The sequence below is a fragment of the Episyrphus balteatus genome, chromosome 1 (assembly GCF_945859705.1).
Source record: "Episyrphus balteatus chromosome 1, idEpiBalt1.1, whole genome shotgun sequence".
NCBI classification, from domain to species: Eukaryota; Metazoa; Arthropoda; class Insecta; order Diptera; family Syrphidae; genus Episyrphus; species Episyrphus balteatus.
The window spans coordinates 134,971,860-134,990,479 of record NC_079134.1 but is presented as its reverse complement, the minus strand read 5'-3'; the positions used below and the strand labels follow the sequence as shown (position 1 = coordinate 134,990,479).

The following is an 18,620-nucleotide window of genomic DNA, read 5'->3' as shown; positions in this document are numbered from 1 at the left end:
TTTGTATGTTTGTTGTGTATTTTTTTTTTGTTTTGCAGTTTTGGTTACGCAATATTGTAAGTTGATTCAATGCACTGCCCGATTGTCTACGTGATTTCCTCGAGCCATTACTCATCTACCGGTCTCTTCTGTCAGTCAGTTAAAAAAAAGTTATGTGTTTATTTAGTTAACAAAACAACAAGAAGCAGAAAAAAAACTTGAACCACAACGCTGAATTTGAAAATATGCAGTTACCTATTTCCTCGATACAAAAAAAAAATTTACCTACATCGTCAAAATGTTAAACAGAAATTTATTATGTAGGTATTAATGGAGTAAAATTTATTGAGGTGGAAACAGAAGAATTAGAACTGTCAGTTTTTGTTTTCTTTAATGAACATTTTGACATTTAAGTTCGAAAAAATGACGCTTCGAAATTATAAAAAGTATATTATGACAATTTAATAAAATTTACAAAATACATTCTTGTAAATTTGTACAGAATTTTTTTTTTAAACAAAGCAAAACAGTCATTCGGTTCGATTTTTTTCTTCAACCTTTCATTTGCGTTTGTCTCTCTTCTTCGTTCTTTATTTAGTCACAGCTTGAAAAAAAAATCAAAGGGCAATTAATTAACTGTGAATTAACTTTCGACACCCGTTTAAAAAAATTATTATATTCACTTTTATTGATGGCCATTTGTCACAGTTGAAGTATTTTTCATAGCAATAAAATAACCCATGCAGAATGCAATGCAATATGTTGCTATACAATTAAGAAAATGATTAATTGAAGTTTCGTCTTCTTTGAAGAACAATTAATTAAATGACCTTGAAGATTTATTTTAAAGTTGTATTTTTATTCTATAAAAAGATTTGTTTTTTTTTTTTTCAAGGTTGTATAAAAGGTTTATATTGCAAGGAAAAAAGTGAATGATTAAAAAGATTTTTGATTCATATTTGTTATTGATATGAAATTGAAAGCAATCTTTGCAAATAGAATTTGAGGTAGATAGGATTTATTTTAAAATACCAAGAGATTTTAATAAAACTTATTAAAAAACCTTTAAACATTTAAGTTCATAACTAGCCTAACTTTGATAGTAACATAGATAAACAAAATAAAACATTCAGCAAATAGAACATTGGTGTAGTCATGTGGATTGCAATACTCTTAAAAGTGGTTTAATATTAAGGGCAATTCCATGGTCACTCACGTTACATAAATAAAAGTATGTAGGTAACTCACATTACATAAATCGGACACGAATTTTAAGAATCCGATATTTTGAAGTTTTTCTGTAAAACTTAGAATCTTAATTCATTTTTAATGAAGTTATCATATATACAAAAGTCAAGCATTTAAAATTAGTGACAGAACTAAGAAAAAAAAATCATGTGTAATAGAAGTGAAACCTTAAAAATCTTTTTAAAAAAATCGAAAAAATATAACTTTTTTTTCCTCAATCACTTTTTTTATATGACAACCTACAATAAATTTTATACCATCTGAAAGCTTATTGTTTCAGCTCAAAATATTTATATCGACCATGTCTATACAACATCTACAAAAAGAGAAAAGAGAATTTTTTTAACCCATTTAGTTTTCATAAAAAAAGCCAAACAATCAATCTCTTTTCTCTTCTAACGCCATTAAATCCATTTTTTAAAAAACAACCCATAATAAATTTTATATAATTATTATTATCACCTTTTATATGACGCTTCAATCATATTTCTACCATGCCTACAAAAAAAGTAAGAATTTTTTAAAGCCAACCATGTCGAAATTTCAAACTGAGATTACGGTACTTCCTCTACTTCTGGCTGGTCATCGGCAACAAATCTTCACATTAGTTTTGAGGTATTTTTCAAGTTTTTCAATTAAAGATTATATAACTTGTAGAGCACGTACCGTTATGTGTGATATATTAAATGAAAGGTAATATTATCAGCATGCGTATTAAAGTTAAATAAATTTGTTATGTGCTCTAGATCAAAAGATATAACGTGTTTAGAAAAAGAACATCTTTTTACCGTTATCTCAGAATTTTGAATGTGAAATTAATTGAAATTTTGCACAATCATAATTTATTTAATTACACTGGTTTACAAGGGTTTTGTTGCCGAAACAAAAATATACTTTGCTGAAGGTTTTCGGTGTGCTGAACTCGAATCCGAAGTCGAAAACAACTAATCAGCTCCCGTTTTTGAGATATTACCGTTAGAAAATGCAAAAAAAACGTTTTTTTTGAGTTCTTCGGACCTTATTCTTTTGTATAAGGAAAATTGTTTGAGCATATATAGTAACGGTTTCATAAAGAACTGTTTTCCATCTTTCGATACCTGTTTAAATCTTTTCAATATCTTTTGTATTGCCCGAGATTTCTTAAACTGAAGTCAGTGGGTTTGGCTTCATATATCATAAAGAAGATAATGACGTTATAAAATTTATAAAAATACCAAACAACTGATTATATCTCGGGCAGTAAAAAAGATATCGGAAAGATTTAAACAGATTTAAAAAGGTGGTAAATAGTTCTTATAAAAACCGTTACTAAAGATGCTCAAACAATTTTCCATATTTAAAAGAATAAGGTCCGAAGCGCTGCATTTTCTAACGGTAATATTTCAAAAACGGGAGCTGATTAATTTTTATGGATTTTGCATTCGAATTCAGCACACCAAAAACCTTCAGAAAAGTATATTTTTGTTTCGGCAACAAAAAAAAAGTTTAATTTTGTTAACCAGTGTTATCTATCTACTGTATAAATTTCATTCATCTATCTATTAAAACAAAAAAGTTATGATTAATTGATTTTTCGTGTCGCTTTTTCGTTTCATCTTGTTTCAAATCACTACGATACTAAAGAAGTTTTCACTTCAAATATATTTATAGGTAACTCTCGTTTCATTAATTTAGTAACTCATATTACCTGCGATTTATGGTTGCAAAAGTAAAGAATAGATTTATTTTCATAAAAGTAATTTTAAAATCAAATATTTTGTAACGAAGCTTAATTAAATGTTAATTTATTTTAGCAATCACGAGGGGCTATTGTCATCGTCACCATTAGATTCACTTTTTTTTTCGGTGGTCTTGTTTTTCCATCATATTTATGTGGAATTCTTCTATAGTTGCCAAGGTTATGCTTTAATCCCTTGTAGGTAACCCAAGATCATAAATTTTAAAATTAATAGTATCAATCCACTTGCCTTTTACTATTATAAAACACGTATTTTTGTTTAAATTCAATATCTTCATTATTTACTTATGTAGGTATTTCGAAATTTACGGAGTAAAAAAATTAATTTAAATAATTTATTTTTGTATAAAAGTGCAAACAAAAGAAATGGTAACGGAGTTACGAATAACAGAGTTACGCGCGACAGAGTTACGGCCGTCAAAGTTACGCGAAACCGAAGTTACGAAAAACTAGAGTTACAAATTCTAAAGTTATGTTAAGCTATGACAAGCTATGACATGCGGTTTCCCATCATGAAAAATTATTTTTTTTTGAATTTCGTTGTTTTTACACAAATTTGCTTATTTTCAAAAAAAAGCCGAATTTTTAAAATTAAATCCCAATTTAAAACAGTTTTTGCCATTTATTAGAAATATGATGTACTATTTCGATAAATTATTATATTATATAAAAATTATCCATGAATTGAATTTCTAGCCAGAAGGGTATATAATAAAGAATTTTTTGTTGCAACTTGCATAAAGAGTTGCCGTTTGTAAATTGTGATTTGATATTGGAAAAAGTAAAAAAGCCTGCATTTCACATTTCGTGTCCACTTTTTCATAGAATTACCCATAAATCATTTTGTAACTATGTATATATTCTCTTAAACAATGACCTTATCCCCTGAAAGGTGTAACAAGGAAGAGCTATTTAAATCTAGTTAGAAAATGGTCCACAAAGCTAAACTGATTTCAGTATTCGACAATAAAAAAAAAATGTAAGAAAGTTACACACACGCCAGAGTGACTGTTTGAGTTTAAACTTTGATTTTAAACGCTTTGTGCTGCATGACCCTGCAGCTTGAAATAGTAATCAAAACAAGGTCAGCCTAATTTATTTAACACACTTTTTTTGTATTTAAAAAAGGAGCTTTAGTTCTAGTTTCATATGTTAAAATAGCCGAGTAAGTGATCGAATAGCTGAACCAGAGCTAAACCATAGCTAAATCACCGAAATCGGTGAATTTAAACCTTGAACAAAGGAAGAACCAGATTTGTTTAACTGACTCTTTCAGTCATCGTTTATATTGTGAAGTTAAATTGCTAGCTTTTCAAACTTTTTCTCTAGAAATTCTTCTGCTAGTTTAACCATTAACCGAATTTCTTATGTTCCTGGTATTTATTATCGATTTTCAATATGTACCTAATTTAGACAAATACTTCAACACCATTTCAAGTACCTAATCAAATTTAGCAAGCTTTCTAGTTGATTTAACTTCTCTATACCGTTAAAGAAATGCCAACAAAAAACCTTTATTGGCTTTATGCATACAAAAATGCATTGAAGTAGTTCAATATGTAGGTATAACTGCTCTATTTAGTCCGTTATTGACGTAACTCGAAATAACTTTATAATATTGCTATGTGCAGCATCTCAAAACCGCATTGAGGCTAACATTATTTTTTTTTTTTGTTTTTGTTCAAATCATTGATGCGTGAAACTAAAAATACCAAACCAACTAAAATTAACCTGAAATTAGAAATGGCTACTGCAATATGGACTGCATCGCTGCACACTTCCTGTTCGCCAACAAAAATGGCAATTTGCTAAGGTTAATGATATGAGACTTTACGTTTCACATTTTAGCTATACCTATACGAAGATAGTCAAGTCAATATGCATCGTCATAACACACTTCCTACGCATTTGCTATTGCATTCACGTTACTAGCTTAGTGGTGGAGTATAGTTGTTCCACAGCCAAAACCCTCTTCATGGTGGAAATATTGTTGCAAAACGATGACGATGAACGGACGGGTGATGGAAGGAAATTTTGTTGCACCAAAGTATGACGACAGGTATGGGTGAAGACGCGGACATCGACCACGCGACGAAACAATGACAGCAAATACTCTTGGTTTCACTCTAAATAGCCGGTAGTATTTCAAGTACCTACTAAAACTTAAAAACCCATGGCTTTGATAGATACGAATATAATAAATGGACAGCCATATTGAGAAATTTGTTGGAAACGCCATGTTTTGAGTAGTGTCTATCTTTTCACTTCCGCAAACTTATATTTTCGATTTCATTTAGCGATTAGACATGTTGTATTGATGGACTATCGCAATATAGCAATTTTATGGCTCATCATCGAAGTTGTGTCATTATGCTGACGATGGTCAATCTATTGATGAATCTATGACTAATGTTGTTTTGTTGTCTTGACCGTGCAATCAGAATTAGATTCACTGTAATGCTGCTGATGAAGTTTAGCTGGAAGCTAATTTTGTTCGTTCTTGAATTTGCATGAACAAAATTATAATTTAAACAGATGGCGAGATTACTTTCGGTCGAGGTTAAATAATTTTTTTAATTGAATGTTATATTTTTTTTTTGTTTTCATGTTGTTTTGGGGTTTAGTTGATTTTATTTACTGCTTTTTTATTTAGTTAACCATGAGTCATGACTCAGACTACTAGGTAAATATGTTTTATTGATACAAGTGATTAGAGATAGATCTGTTTATAAACAAACTTGAAAGTATTGTTGTTATTAGAATTAAGTAAATAAACTTTCGAATTAAGTTTTCTTTCATTGAAATTTTTTTTTTTTTCAAAAACAGTGTCACGGTGAGCTTTATTATTGACTCAACTACAGAATTTTATAAAGGTTTAAATCCACTTATAATAGAAATAAATGTTAACTACAATTTAACTATTAAAACTTATAACTTAGACATGAGAATCTGTCCCAAACGTGACATTAAATGGCAATGGTTCGCAAATAGTTTTTGGGTTCCTTTTGTCAATCACATTTTCTTGTAGATGAACGAACTGCTGAATGTTTTATTTTTGAAATCATGACTCGGCTTGTGGTCTGAGAATATTCCAATCAGGAAATTCTTGCTATTGCTTAAGTATTTGCAGCAGTCTTTAAAAACTATAAACTCTGTCGACACGGAGAAAAAAAAAACCATGATAAAAACAAACAATGGAGTCTGTTATAAAGCGGATTTTTGAATGGTTTTTTTACCAAGAAGAATTCTGTCTTCAAATAAGCAGATACATTTTCTCAATATCAAAAGAATCTTTTTAAATTAACGTGGATCTATTTATTTTTGTTTAATCTTTTAATTTCAATAAGAATGCACATAAAATTAATAAGAAATCACTTTATTCTTAGCAGATATGCTTGTATTTTTTTTGTGAAGTAATAATAAAATGAAGTTCACTTTGATTTTAACAGTGTTTCAGCAGATTCTATTTATTTTTATAAAAAGTCTTATTATTTTAAGAAAATAGGATTTTAGAAAAGCATCATCTTGACTTAAAGTGCCTTATTGTTTTGTGTGGATAAAATTGCCATAAAATGATGAGAAATACTCGATATGTGTTTAACTGGCAAGGTTTCTCTCTTTAAATAGTGTTTTCAAGCTTGTGAAGGTATTTTGTCAACTTTTCAAATTCATTTTTTATTTTTACACTTTTACTTGTGATATAGGTACTATAGGGCAAGTTTAGGATTCGTAAAAAAAATCGAACTCGAGATAACAATTTTACGTGACATTACGATGATGGAGAATACCAAAAAAGTGGGTCCGACAATTCTGTCTGTCTGTCTGTCTGTGTGTCTGTCTCTATCTGGAGCTGCAGCCTAAACGAGTGAAGTGATTTTCTTCAAACTTGGTATTTAGCAGTTTTGGGTGATTCCCTAGAGGGGACATTGAAATTTTATTTTTATGACCAAAACTAACGTTACCTGCCATATAACGGAAATAGAAAAGTTGATTTTTTTTCAAAAATGGCTCTGACGATATTGAATTTGTGTGTGTAGTATTACACATAAGAGCCAACTTTTGAAATAAAAAAATAATTTTTGTACCGTTATAAACGGTACCTGTCATAGAACGGTTTTTTTCGTTTCTGAATATCTCATACAACATTAACCCGATTTAAATGAAAATTTTTATACGAAAAGTATTTAAGTAAAGGTTATATTAAAATTTTAGAAAATTTTCAAAAAACGCATTTTTGGATTTTTAAAAAATATTTCCAAATTTTTTTTTGAAAAATCAATTTTTTGAAAACGGATCAATGAAAAATTTTGAAATTTAGTTTTTATGTGTAAATTAATTATTTCTTCAAAATGGCATACCAACTTTTTTTTGAAAAATGTTAAAAATTTTTTGTATATGTATAAAAAATTATTTTTTTAAAAAACGGCTCCAACGATTTTCGAAATTTTTTTTTTCTAAAAATATCTTTTTATACAAGTAATAAAATGGCATATTTAGTTTTTTGTAAGAGATCATTTAAAGCGGTATTTAATTATTTATTTTTTTTTGCACCCACTTATAGGCTATTGATTATGTAGTTTAGAAAGGAACTAAGACGTTCACGGGTTTTTATTGCAGGAATCGTTCAATGGGTTATAAAAGAAGATAAAACCGCGGAGTGCTATTAAATGAGAGGGTGGAAACTGAAGATAGGGGTGCAAAAGCCCTCTTTTTGGTTTTTTCAATATACCTCGTAAACCAAGCAAAATTTTGATATATTGTATATACAACTTTTTGTAGAGAATTAAATTTCCAATTGGAATGAATTGGAGAGGGGTTAAATACAATCATTGTTTACTATGGGAGGGAGGGTCAATGTCCCCCCGTTTTGGAGGGAGGGGCAATTTTCTAAAAAAAATACTTAAAATTAAAAAAAAATTATTAAAAAACAACGGCAACACTTACAGTTTTGATTGATACTTTTTTCAAAAGCTAGAATTATAAACTTAATATTAATTTTAAAATGAAGTTATTTTAATCAATTCTTTTTGAAATACCCGATTTAAAAGTCAAAACTTGTAAAAAAAATGTTTAAAAAGCACATTGAGTACAATTTTCACAAAGACTGTGGACTTCAATACGACAAAGTAAACTGCCTTAATTGATTTCTTATCAAATCATGAAAATCATAATGTTCCTATGCCTTCTACTTTTTGAGAAAATTGAAAAATAGACAAAATACTTTCTTTATCGGAATCACTCGTTTATTTCAAAAAGAATTGATTAAAATAACTTCATTTTAAAATTAATATTAAGTTTATAATTCTAGCTTTTGAAAAAAGTATCAATCAAAACTGTAAGTGCTGCCGTTGTTTTCTAATAATTTTTTTTAATTTTAAGTATTTTTTTTCAGAAAATTGCCCCTCCCTCCAAAACGGGGGGACATTGACCCTCCCTCCCATAGTAAACAATGATTGTATTTAACCCCTCTACAAAATCTCATTATCAGTTCTTGGTGCTTAAGTAATCGTACTTTCCCCTCAAATGTTTCTGTTTTACTGAGTAAAACTAAAAATGCAAAAAAAAGATAGATTAAAATGACCATACTTCGGTCAATTTTCAATGAAAAAATTTAGTGAGTACAGCATTTTGAAGGAAATTCAATCTTCTTTTTTTCTTTGGAGCAATGTTTATGTCTATCTCAACCCAAAAAAAAATGTACAACTAAAAAAGCAAAAAAACTCAAAAAAATCGATTTTTTTGATATTTTTTTATGGAAATTTTTTTTTCAATTTTTAAAAAACATTATTCCAACTGGAAATTTAATTGCTTGGTTTACGAGGTATATTGAAAAAACCAAAAAGGGGGCTTTTGCACCCCTATCTTCAGTTTCCACCCTCTCATTTAATAGCACTCCGCGGTTTTATCTTCTTTTATAACCCATTGAACGATTCCTGCAATAAAAACCCGTGAACGTCCTAGTTCCTTATTACCCTGTTTTTTCGACATAATCAATAGCCTATTATGAAATTCCGTACAAATTTCAAATTTTAAATTTTCCCTTATTTTGTTCAATAAATATCTTTAGCATTAGAGTAACTTTAACCAAGAGCAAGTACGTGCGGCCCCAGTCGTGCAATTTATTTACTTTCAATATCTTCATAGTTGAAATTAAGGCCATAACCTAACTATACCAATCATGCATTACAAGTTGTTGGTGTTCAAAGACTACACCGGCACACAAAAAAAAAAAGTGTCATGAACCAGAAACCAGACCTATCTTTCTATATGTTTTTGGGACCGCTGAATCCGAATTTCAAGTCCGTTTGGCCCTGTCATCCTCCAGTTTTGAGTAATAAAAAGGTAGTTTTTGGGGTCTTTTTTACACTTTTCTCAAAACTGGAGGGTGACCGGGCAAAACGGACTTGAAATTCGGATTCAGCGGTCCCAAAAACATATAGAAAGATAGGTCTGGTTTCTGGTTCATACAACTTTTTTTTTTGTGTGCTAGCACTGTCGCGACATGTCGCTGTCATACCCGGCACACAAAACAAAAAGTTTCATGTAGCAGGAAGCAGACCTATCTTTCTATATGTTTTTGGGACCGCTGAATCCGATTTTCAAGTCCGTTTTGCCCGGTCACCCTTCAGTTTAGAGAAAAATGCAAAAAACTCCAAAAAAGTCATAAAAATTCAAACGAAATGCACTCACAGCTCAAAACTGGAGGGTGATGGGGCCAAACGGACTTCAAATTCGGATTCAGCGTGCCCAAAAACATATAGAAAAATAGGTCTGGTTTCTGGTTCATGACACTTTTTTTTTTTTGTGTGCCGGTGTTATAATGAAATATGTATTAATTGTTTTAATTAAACGAAAAACTCTTTCAGATAATTTTTCTTCTTCCCATTATAAGAAACCATATAATTCGTTTAAGCTAATGAACTTTCGCATGTCTTCATACATATCTTCCATATCTCACTGAAATAAATCTTTTTAACAATTGATTGCCATAATTACTCTTCTTATAACTTATTTCCGCACTTTGCTTGCTTACTGTCCATCTTTTACTTTGCTGCCGTTTCCTAATAATAATTACCTTGAGTCAAAAACTCCATACAGTTTACTTTTTTTTTTTATTTTTTTGTTGAAAAGCGGACCCAATCAAACGTCAAATACACAGCAATAAACACAAAAATCCAATCAATCTATAGGAAAAATAAAACCTTTTGAACCAAAACCCATTGCATTGAAAAGAGGAGCCCAGCTTTATATAAGTAGGCCAAGTTGTGTCGGTTGTGCTTGTGTGTCCAATCGAGTGAAGCGAAACCAAGAATGCAGTCAGTGACTCTATTGTGTGTTGTGTTACATGAAATGAGTATTATATTATGGGCAATGTGCGCGCTCTTCGGTTGGCTTAACTTTTATAACCATTGATAGTTGCGTTCGTCGTCGCATTGGGTGAATGTGAAAGAAACTCAGTCTTAGCTATGGTCACCTTTGGCTTTCGCAACCCAACTCAAAGCCCATCATCATCATCAGTCAGTTCAGTCCACTGACTGAATCGGCCAACTTCTTAACCAATTGATTGGAAATGCTGATTAACGACCCAAATGGTCAAGTGTTTCGAAGGCTCGATCTTGAGATTTTATGACTTTTCATGTTCAGAGGTTCAACATTCCAGCAAAGATTTTGTGAGTTTAATTTTTCTCTGCACCAGAACTGTCAAAATGTGGAGAGTTATTAGTGAAAAAGTGGAGAGTTATAGTGAAATGTCATTGAGATTAAAAACTTGCGTTACACTAAATAATCTTGTAACTTTAAAAGTACCTTATACAATGGATTCTTTGGATTGAAAGTGGAGAGAATCTATCAATTGTCATTGATTGTCAAAATCTATATAAAAAGTTTTCCTTACAAATTTTAAATTGTCCATGGCTAAAACTTAATTTGGATGTATATGAATATAAATAACAACTTCCGCGATCCACCTTTAAAAAAGTACAATTTGCAATTTATAATGGAAATCTTGTTAGGGACCATCAAAATATTTAATAATATATCTGTGGTAGGTGGAGACTTACTCAGCTTCTCAACTAACGACTTCATTTTCCAGTAGCCTGAAGGTGTAAAGTTAGTCTTCCGTAAAGTTAATAATCTATCATCATTTATCAAAAAAAAATTGTTATTTTTGCTATCGAATTTCAAGGGAGTTGGTTGAAATTTAAATACAATTTGAATGAAGACTTTATTAAGATCTCTACATTGGTCACTAAAGTATGTAATACAAGACTTAATCAACACTCCAAAAATGGGCAAATTAAAACTGATTGTTGGCCATAAATATTAAATTCAATAAGCTATTTCAAAGATAAGAAATCGTTGCTACTCGTTTTAAAAAATAGTCGTTAAACTAGTTCTAAAAATATGTACTTTTATGAAATGCTCATAAAACTTCTTATGGGTACTTATCTTTAATTTCCTGTCAAAATAATTGACTTCTTATAATTTCATTCAAATATAAAAACAAGTAAATTATTTTATGTTTTTATGACAAGCTTACCGAAATAGTACAAAAAATTGGTAAGCAATAAATATTCTTTTAAAATTCTGATAATAAAGATATTATTTTGCAACAACAATAATTTTCAAATAAAAAAACAAAAAAAAAAATTTAGTGCTATTTAGATTTTTCTACGATTTCTACATAATAATTTTTTATCAGTTGCACCTTGCACTCTTGTCTGCAACAATTATAAAAAAAAAAACATGAATTCGAATTCGGTTAAAGGTTATTGACTGCGAATGCATTCAGAAAATATTTGAAAAGTTCATAAATTAAAAACAAAAATATTTGATTTTCATGCCGATTTATTTGATTCTAACCACCCAATTTATAAGCAAAACAAAAACAAAACAAATAAGATAAGATAAGAACCACAAAAACGGTCTAACGATTGTTTTAGGAATATTTATGAAAAAAAATCAGTGAAAGTTTTTGTATGTTTTTGTTAGATACCTACTGATTTTTTGTCAAAATTCTTATATGAAAGCGTTCCCGCAATGACGTTTTTTTTTTTAATCAAACGAAACATTTGCAAATGGTTTTTGCTTTTTCTGTTTATCATAACATAATTAAAACTTAACGAATCACGGCACACGATTACGATCATACGTTAACTTTTTGACTATTTTATGTCTCTATTTAATTAGTAGAAAAAGATAGGGACACATACCTTAACGAAAGTATGCCGTAATTCGACTCCAGATCTTAGTGAAATGGCAATAAATGATTTATTATGCTATATAATTTCAGGAACTGTCAATAGGTTACTTCAGGAATGTTGGTGAAAGTAAATGTAGGGGAGCTTTAGATTTTTTTTAAAATTTACATAAACTGTGAATTGGTGCTTTTTTCTTGTTAATCATGGTACATAGACCAGTGCCGATGCCTTCAAAAATATTAAAAAGTACAAAAAAATCATAGTAGGAGGAAACCCATTGGAAAAGGAGGTGAATATGATAAAAATGAAAGGAAAAATAAATTACGGTTGAACCAAGTTCGGGAAGTGGATGGGTTGAGTTTTTAATGGTAATAAATGGTATATCTCGATTTCCGGCAAAACTACAAGTCCTATAGAAAAAAGTTGTGTGGCAAAGTTGTAGGTAATAATAAGATCTACAACTTTTGTATCAACAATTTTTTCACATAACCTCAAAATTTATGTGAAAAATTCAAAAAAATTCAAAAAATTCAAAAAACCGAGTTTTTGGTTTTTTATTTTTATCTTTTTCAAAAACAAAATTTTTTCTACGAAATTTGGTGAAAACTTACCTTATTATGTCCCAAATACACTGTTATTTATTTGATTGAAAATATTAATTTGCTTACCTTATTTTGACTTACATAATACAAAAAAAACACCCTAATTTTCAATCGAGAATTCACGTGTCAAAATATCAGCTTTTTTCAAAAAGTTGGTGGGAATTTCGTTCGTTAAAATGTCTATTTTCTGATGGTGTAAGAAAAAATTTACATTAGTATACTACAGAACATGTTCTCGTAAAATGCAGAAAAAGAAAAAACTTGAATTCGAAAAATTTTTTTTTATCATTATTTACAATTGTGGCCTATTTATTCAAATTTACACTCAAATTTACTCAAAAAACGTAAGATTTCATGTAACATTGATAAATCTTACGTTTTTTGAGTAATTAAAGTGTAAATTTGAATAAATAGGCCAAAATTGTAAACAATGATAAAAAAAAATTCGAATTCAAGCTTTTTTCATTTTTTGCATTTTACGAGAACATGTTCTATAGTATACTAATGTAATTTTTTTTTACACCATCGGAAAATAGACATTTTAACGAACAAAATGCCCACCAACTTTTTGAAAAAAGCTGATATTTTGACACGTGAATTTTCGATTGAAAATTAGGGTGTTTTTTGGTATTCAGTCAAAATAAGGTAAGCAAATTAATATTTTCAATCAAATAAATAACAGTGTATTTGGGACATAATAAGGTAAGTTTTCACCAAATTTCGTAGAAAAAATTTTGTTTTTGAAAAAGATAAAAATAAAAAACCAAAAACTCGGTTTTTGGAATTTTTCACATAAATTTTGAGGTTATGTGAAAAAATTGTTTATACAAAAATTGTAGATCTTTTTATTACCTACAACTTTGCCATACAACTTTTTTCTATAGGACTTGTAGTTTTTCCGGAAATCGAGATATACCATTTTTTACCATTAAAAACTCAACCCACCCACTTCCCGAACTCGGCTCGCCCGTAATTTATTTTTCCTTTAGTTTTCATCATATTCACCTCCTTTTCCAATGTGTTTCATTCTACTATGATTTTTTTTGGTTTCAAAAATGATCGACCCTGGTCTAACAAGACATTCTCGAAATAAGATTTTGTTTTCGATTTTCACTGTAACAATTCCAAATGAAATATTTTTGAGGTAGTTGTTTACTTAAAAATCTATATTTAAATTGCAAACGCAGTTCTGATTAAATCCACTCGCTTAGTTAAAATATTCTCTTTGTATCTTCTGTCATTTTTGGATATTAATAGTATAGAATACAATTGGCACCCTGCCACCAACTCATCATCTTCTATCAGTGGATCGACTAATATCGGCAACATTTTGGATATTGGTTTAAATTTTAAAATTAGGTGGCTAAAAATAATACGCTAAAACCAAAAACGTCAACAATGTAAATTCAAATTACAAGTTTTTCAATTCAACCATTTTTGAAGCAATTATATCTTAGATTTAGATAAGCTTTTGAAAAAATTCAAACATATACATTGTACAGTATACATGCTTTCTGTATACACATAGAATTTAAAGAGGTGACCAATTAATCAGTGATCAAAATTTTATTTTTTTTTTACACTTTTCTATAGTAAAAAAAAGTTGCGCATACGCCACAGTGACCCGTTAAATCGTTCGATTTGTTACGTGAATCACCTACTTAGAATATAGAAAACCACAAAATTTCGATAATTAATAGGTACTTTTGAATTATTGTGCTTAAAAATTCGGTAAAACTGTAAGAATTTATAGAAAAATGTCAAAATTGGAAATAATAAATACTTGCAGGAAGAAAATATTTTTCATTTTTCCAAACAATAATGTGTATTTTTTGAAATTTTGTATGAAAACATTGAAATTTAAATCTAATAAGTAAAATGATAAAGACATGCAATTTTCTTGTATTTATTGAGAAAGTTTTAAGCCTCTATGCGAATTTAAATTCAACATAATAGACCCTGTAAAATTACTGTTAGCTCTATTTTTTTTTTTTTAATAAATGGCATTTCAAGAAAACCTGTAATGTAATCACTCACTTTACCGTTTTTTCGTGTATTATATTGTTAACAAAATAGGAGTGCGTTCTCAAGCAGATAAAAAATTGAATTACTTAAAACAACAAAAAAATAGCATTAAAATCGTATTAAGAATATTTTTAAATTAAAAACAAAACAGTTTAATGACCGAAAATATTATAAAGGGCACAACGTATTTTTAATTTTTCCTGTAAAACATAATAAATGTTCGCGAAGAACCTTAATATCCAAAAAAAAAAAAAAAAGAATTTTGTTCATAACTCCGCTAAAAAGAATGATCAGGTGATGAAAATGATTTTAAGCTTTTTAGATAGGGCCCTAACGATTTACGATATAAAAAAAAGTCAGTGTCCCTGGGCGCAAGGTCAAGTGACACTTTGACTGGACTTCTTTCTTGACAGTTTTTTTTTTGTTTTTATTTATAGCGTCCTTATTAATGTTTTGTCGTGCTTCGTATCACCAGCAATCTGAGTAGAGATTTCCTCCAGCTCCTGGTACACATTCTTATTATTCTCCTTCGCTTCTTTCTTGTAGTTTATAATATTCCTACTTCAAGGCGTATATTTTTACGGTAATATTTAAAGGTCTGCTTATATTCCCATACGAAATTCCAAGAAATACTCAGTAAAAAATTAAATTAACTTGGTGTAAGGCATTGAGTGGGGAAACCGACAAAGTTACGAATACCAGAGTTACGGGCGACAGAGTTACGAGCGTCAAAGTTACGCGAAACCGAAGTTACGAAAAACTAGAGTTACGAATTCTAAAGTTATGTTAAGCTATGACATGTGATTTTTGGGTTGGCAACAATTGCGAGGAACGATATGGAATTATGGAAATACAAACAAGAGATACTAAATGAGTAAAGCAAAAATGGGTATTATTTAATCTTGTAAAATTTTGATTGGATATGTATAGATATACATATATGGTTTTGTTTTTGTGAGAAGATCGCAAAAACGTTGAAATAGAAAAAAAAACATAAGTATACTTATGTAAGTTTGGGGGACATAATTGAAATTAACTTCTTATTTGTCCAACTAATATTGCACCTACGTATCGATATTCTCTTATTTATGTTTCCATAATTCCATATCGTTCCTTGCAATTGTTGCCAACCCAAAAATCACATGTCATAGCTTAACATAACTTCAGAATTCGTAACTCTAGTTTTTCGTAACTTCGGTTTCGCGTAACTTTGACGGCCGTAACTCTGTCGCGCGTAACTCTGTTATTCGTAACTCCGTTACCATTTCCATTGAGTGTTATGTGTTTAATTACTTTAGAGAATAGGCCACTTCAACGAACAAAATTCTTCGCTCCCTTAAAAAATTTTAAGAAGACTAAATAATTCGGTTTCGTGATCAAACATTCATGCATTTGCCTCCAAAATTGATAATTTATGTTAGATCTTATTTTGATGTTTAAAATTTCACATAATTTAGACCAATTAGAATTAAAAAAAAAAGACAATACAATATCATTATTTCACTTCTTTATGTAATCGCTTTATAGTCACGATTTTGAAATTAAAAGTTTTTAACTATGTACCTTTTAACTCCCATGTAGGTAAAAGACACATTACTTTTGAGAGATCTGATGGAAAATTTTTAATTTGATCTTTTCCTTTCCCTAAGCCCATGCCCATATAACAATTTTTAATAACTTTCTTTTTTCGATTTATGCCCAAAAAATAAATATAAAAAATAAACCTGTAACATCAACCTGCTCCGACAGTGATTACCTGAAAAATAATCGCTTTATACAAGTAGCCATAAATTGTTTTCTTCCTCTTCTCCCGCCTGCATTATACCAACAACAACAACGAAAAAGTCACATAATATATCTTTTATACTCATCTTCCGAACCAACAATCTGCGCGAATATGTAATTATAAAATTTTTTTGACCAAATATTTTTATGTTTTTGGTAATTTTTTGTTTTTTTTTGCGTTTTCATAAATTCCAATTGAATAGATGATCTTGCTGCAATGGATCAACGCAAGTGCTGTTTCCTTTTTCCTCTATAATACCCAAAGGCTATACAATAAATATCATAAAAAATATAAAACTGTGCTGGGATCTCTTGTCGGAGACCGCAGCAGAAGACAGACCAGTTTAAAAACTTACTTCTCTGAAATTGTAAGTTATGCTAATTGCTTTTGCTGTGCGTTTCGTAATAAATGCGCACTGCCAAAACGTGCTTCTGTCCCACTGTGTTCACACAGCTCTTTGAGACTCTCAAAGAAGGTGCGTGATGTATATCATACGAGAAGGTATAACTTATAGGCATTGGATTTACGCGCTGCCATCAAGTTTGGGTTTCATTTTTTTATGTTACAAGTTAACAAGTCTAGCTGCTTGGGTCCAGTATGTTGTATGTATCCAAAAAATGCATACAACACAAAACACATACTAACTTGCTTGTTTTGGCCATGTCAAGTGAAAGCTTTCACTTTTAAGTGCATTTTTTGATCAACTTTTTTGGGGAAAAGTTATTGAATTTTAGCCTTTTTTGTTTGCAAATCTAATTTTTATTTTGTTCTCATATTTTGCGATAGATGGCTTTTGCATCATCTGTCAAAATGACATTCCTATAGAAATCTGACAGATGTCATCTTTATATCAATTTATTTAATCCAAAGCGTTCTGTCCCCTTTTTTGATGCCACTCCTTTATAAAATTCCAATTTGATTACAGACAAATATTAATTAATCGGTTATGTGAACTGAATTCCATGGTCAGACATTGAATGTTATTCTCCTCTTTATGATTGTTAGTTTCGATAACTCGCATGAAAGAAAACACCTCTTTCTGAGGCGCAAAGAGATCCATCATGGATTATATAGTTCTATGACAAAATGACTGTATTTAATTTTCAAAGAATTCAAGATCAAGCTGGTTTTTCTTATATAATAAAATTTTTAAACTAGCTCCATAATAATAATATATCTCCTCGAAACTCTACTCTGGTATTTGAATCTAAGATGCGTAATTGTGTTTGTGTGTAAAGTGAGAAAATGTTGTCATGATAAACTTGCATATGATTGCAAATAAAATTTGCTCTACTTTTTGTTCAATTAACTTTTAACCGTTAAAGTGCCCATATAAGAATTTTTAATTAATTTTTATTTTTTTCTTTAATTTCAGGATCAATACGTACGTCAATTTTATCAGGATCAAAGTTTAATGTTACATGGCATTTAGCTTACCCACACAGAGTAAGTTGAAATTTTAATTTAACATTTTGTTCATTTAGGGATTTTGTTTTACCTATATCACGTGCAAGACGTGCAAGTTTTTGACAAACAAGTCGAAATAGACTCATACTTATTTGCGTCAAGTCAAGTCAGTTATTTGATTGTCAAATCAAAAAAAAAAAAAAATCTTGAAAGTTTTGAACTGCAAGCAAGTTAATGTACATGTGACGTGCAAGTTACTTCACAATAAACACTAAAATATAAATTAGAAATATAATACAGTGGGCTACTTGCATGGTAAAACTTGCACGAAAAACTTGCATGACAAAACTTGCACAGAAAAACTTGCATGAAATCAGTTTTGCAACTTATTTGAACTGCAACTTATTGAAACTTGAGCTAAACTTATTTAATTGATAACTATCTTTTTTAAAAAATAATTTAAAACATTGCAATCAATTTGAAAGCAAGTTGCAATTTTAAAAACTAATTAAAGATCAATTTTGAATTTAAACCTTTTTTGTAACTAATTTTATATTACCTACTATTAAACAAAATCTTAATCTTAAATGCAATCAATTTTAAATCAAATTTCAATCGATTTGAAACCATCATTT

General features: G+C 29.6%; 1 protein-coding gene across 5 annotated transcripts in view; it reads left to right on the top strand.

The window, feature by feature from the left end:
• The window catches only part of LOC129921451 (uncharacterized), a 144,556-nt gene that overhangs the window by 63,757 nt on the left and 62,179 nt on the right, over nt 1-18,620 (top strand). For all 5 annotated transcript variants that reach the window (XR_008773526.1, XR_008773527.1, XM_056003282.1 and 2 more), the window contains exon 3: nt 17,954-18,024. Coding sequence is in view for 3 of the 5 variants with exons in the window: in XM_056003282.1 (XP_055859257.1) it covers nt 17,954-18,024 (71 nt within the window). In the remaining 2 variants the exon portion in view is untranslated. The remainder of the gene's footprint in view (nt 1-17,953; nt 18,025-18,620) is intronic.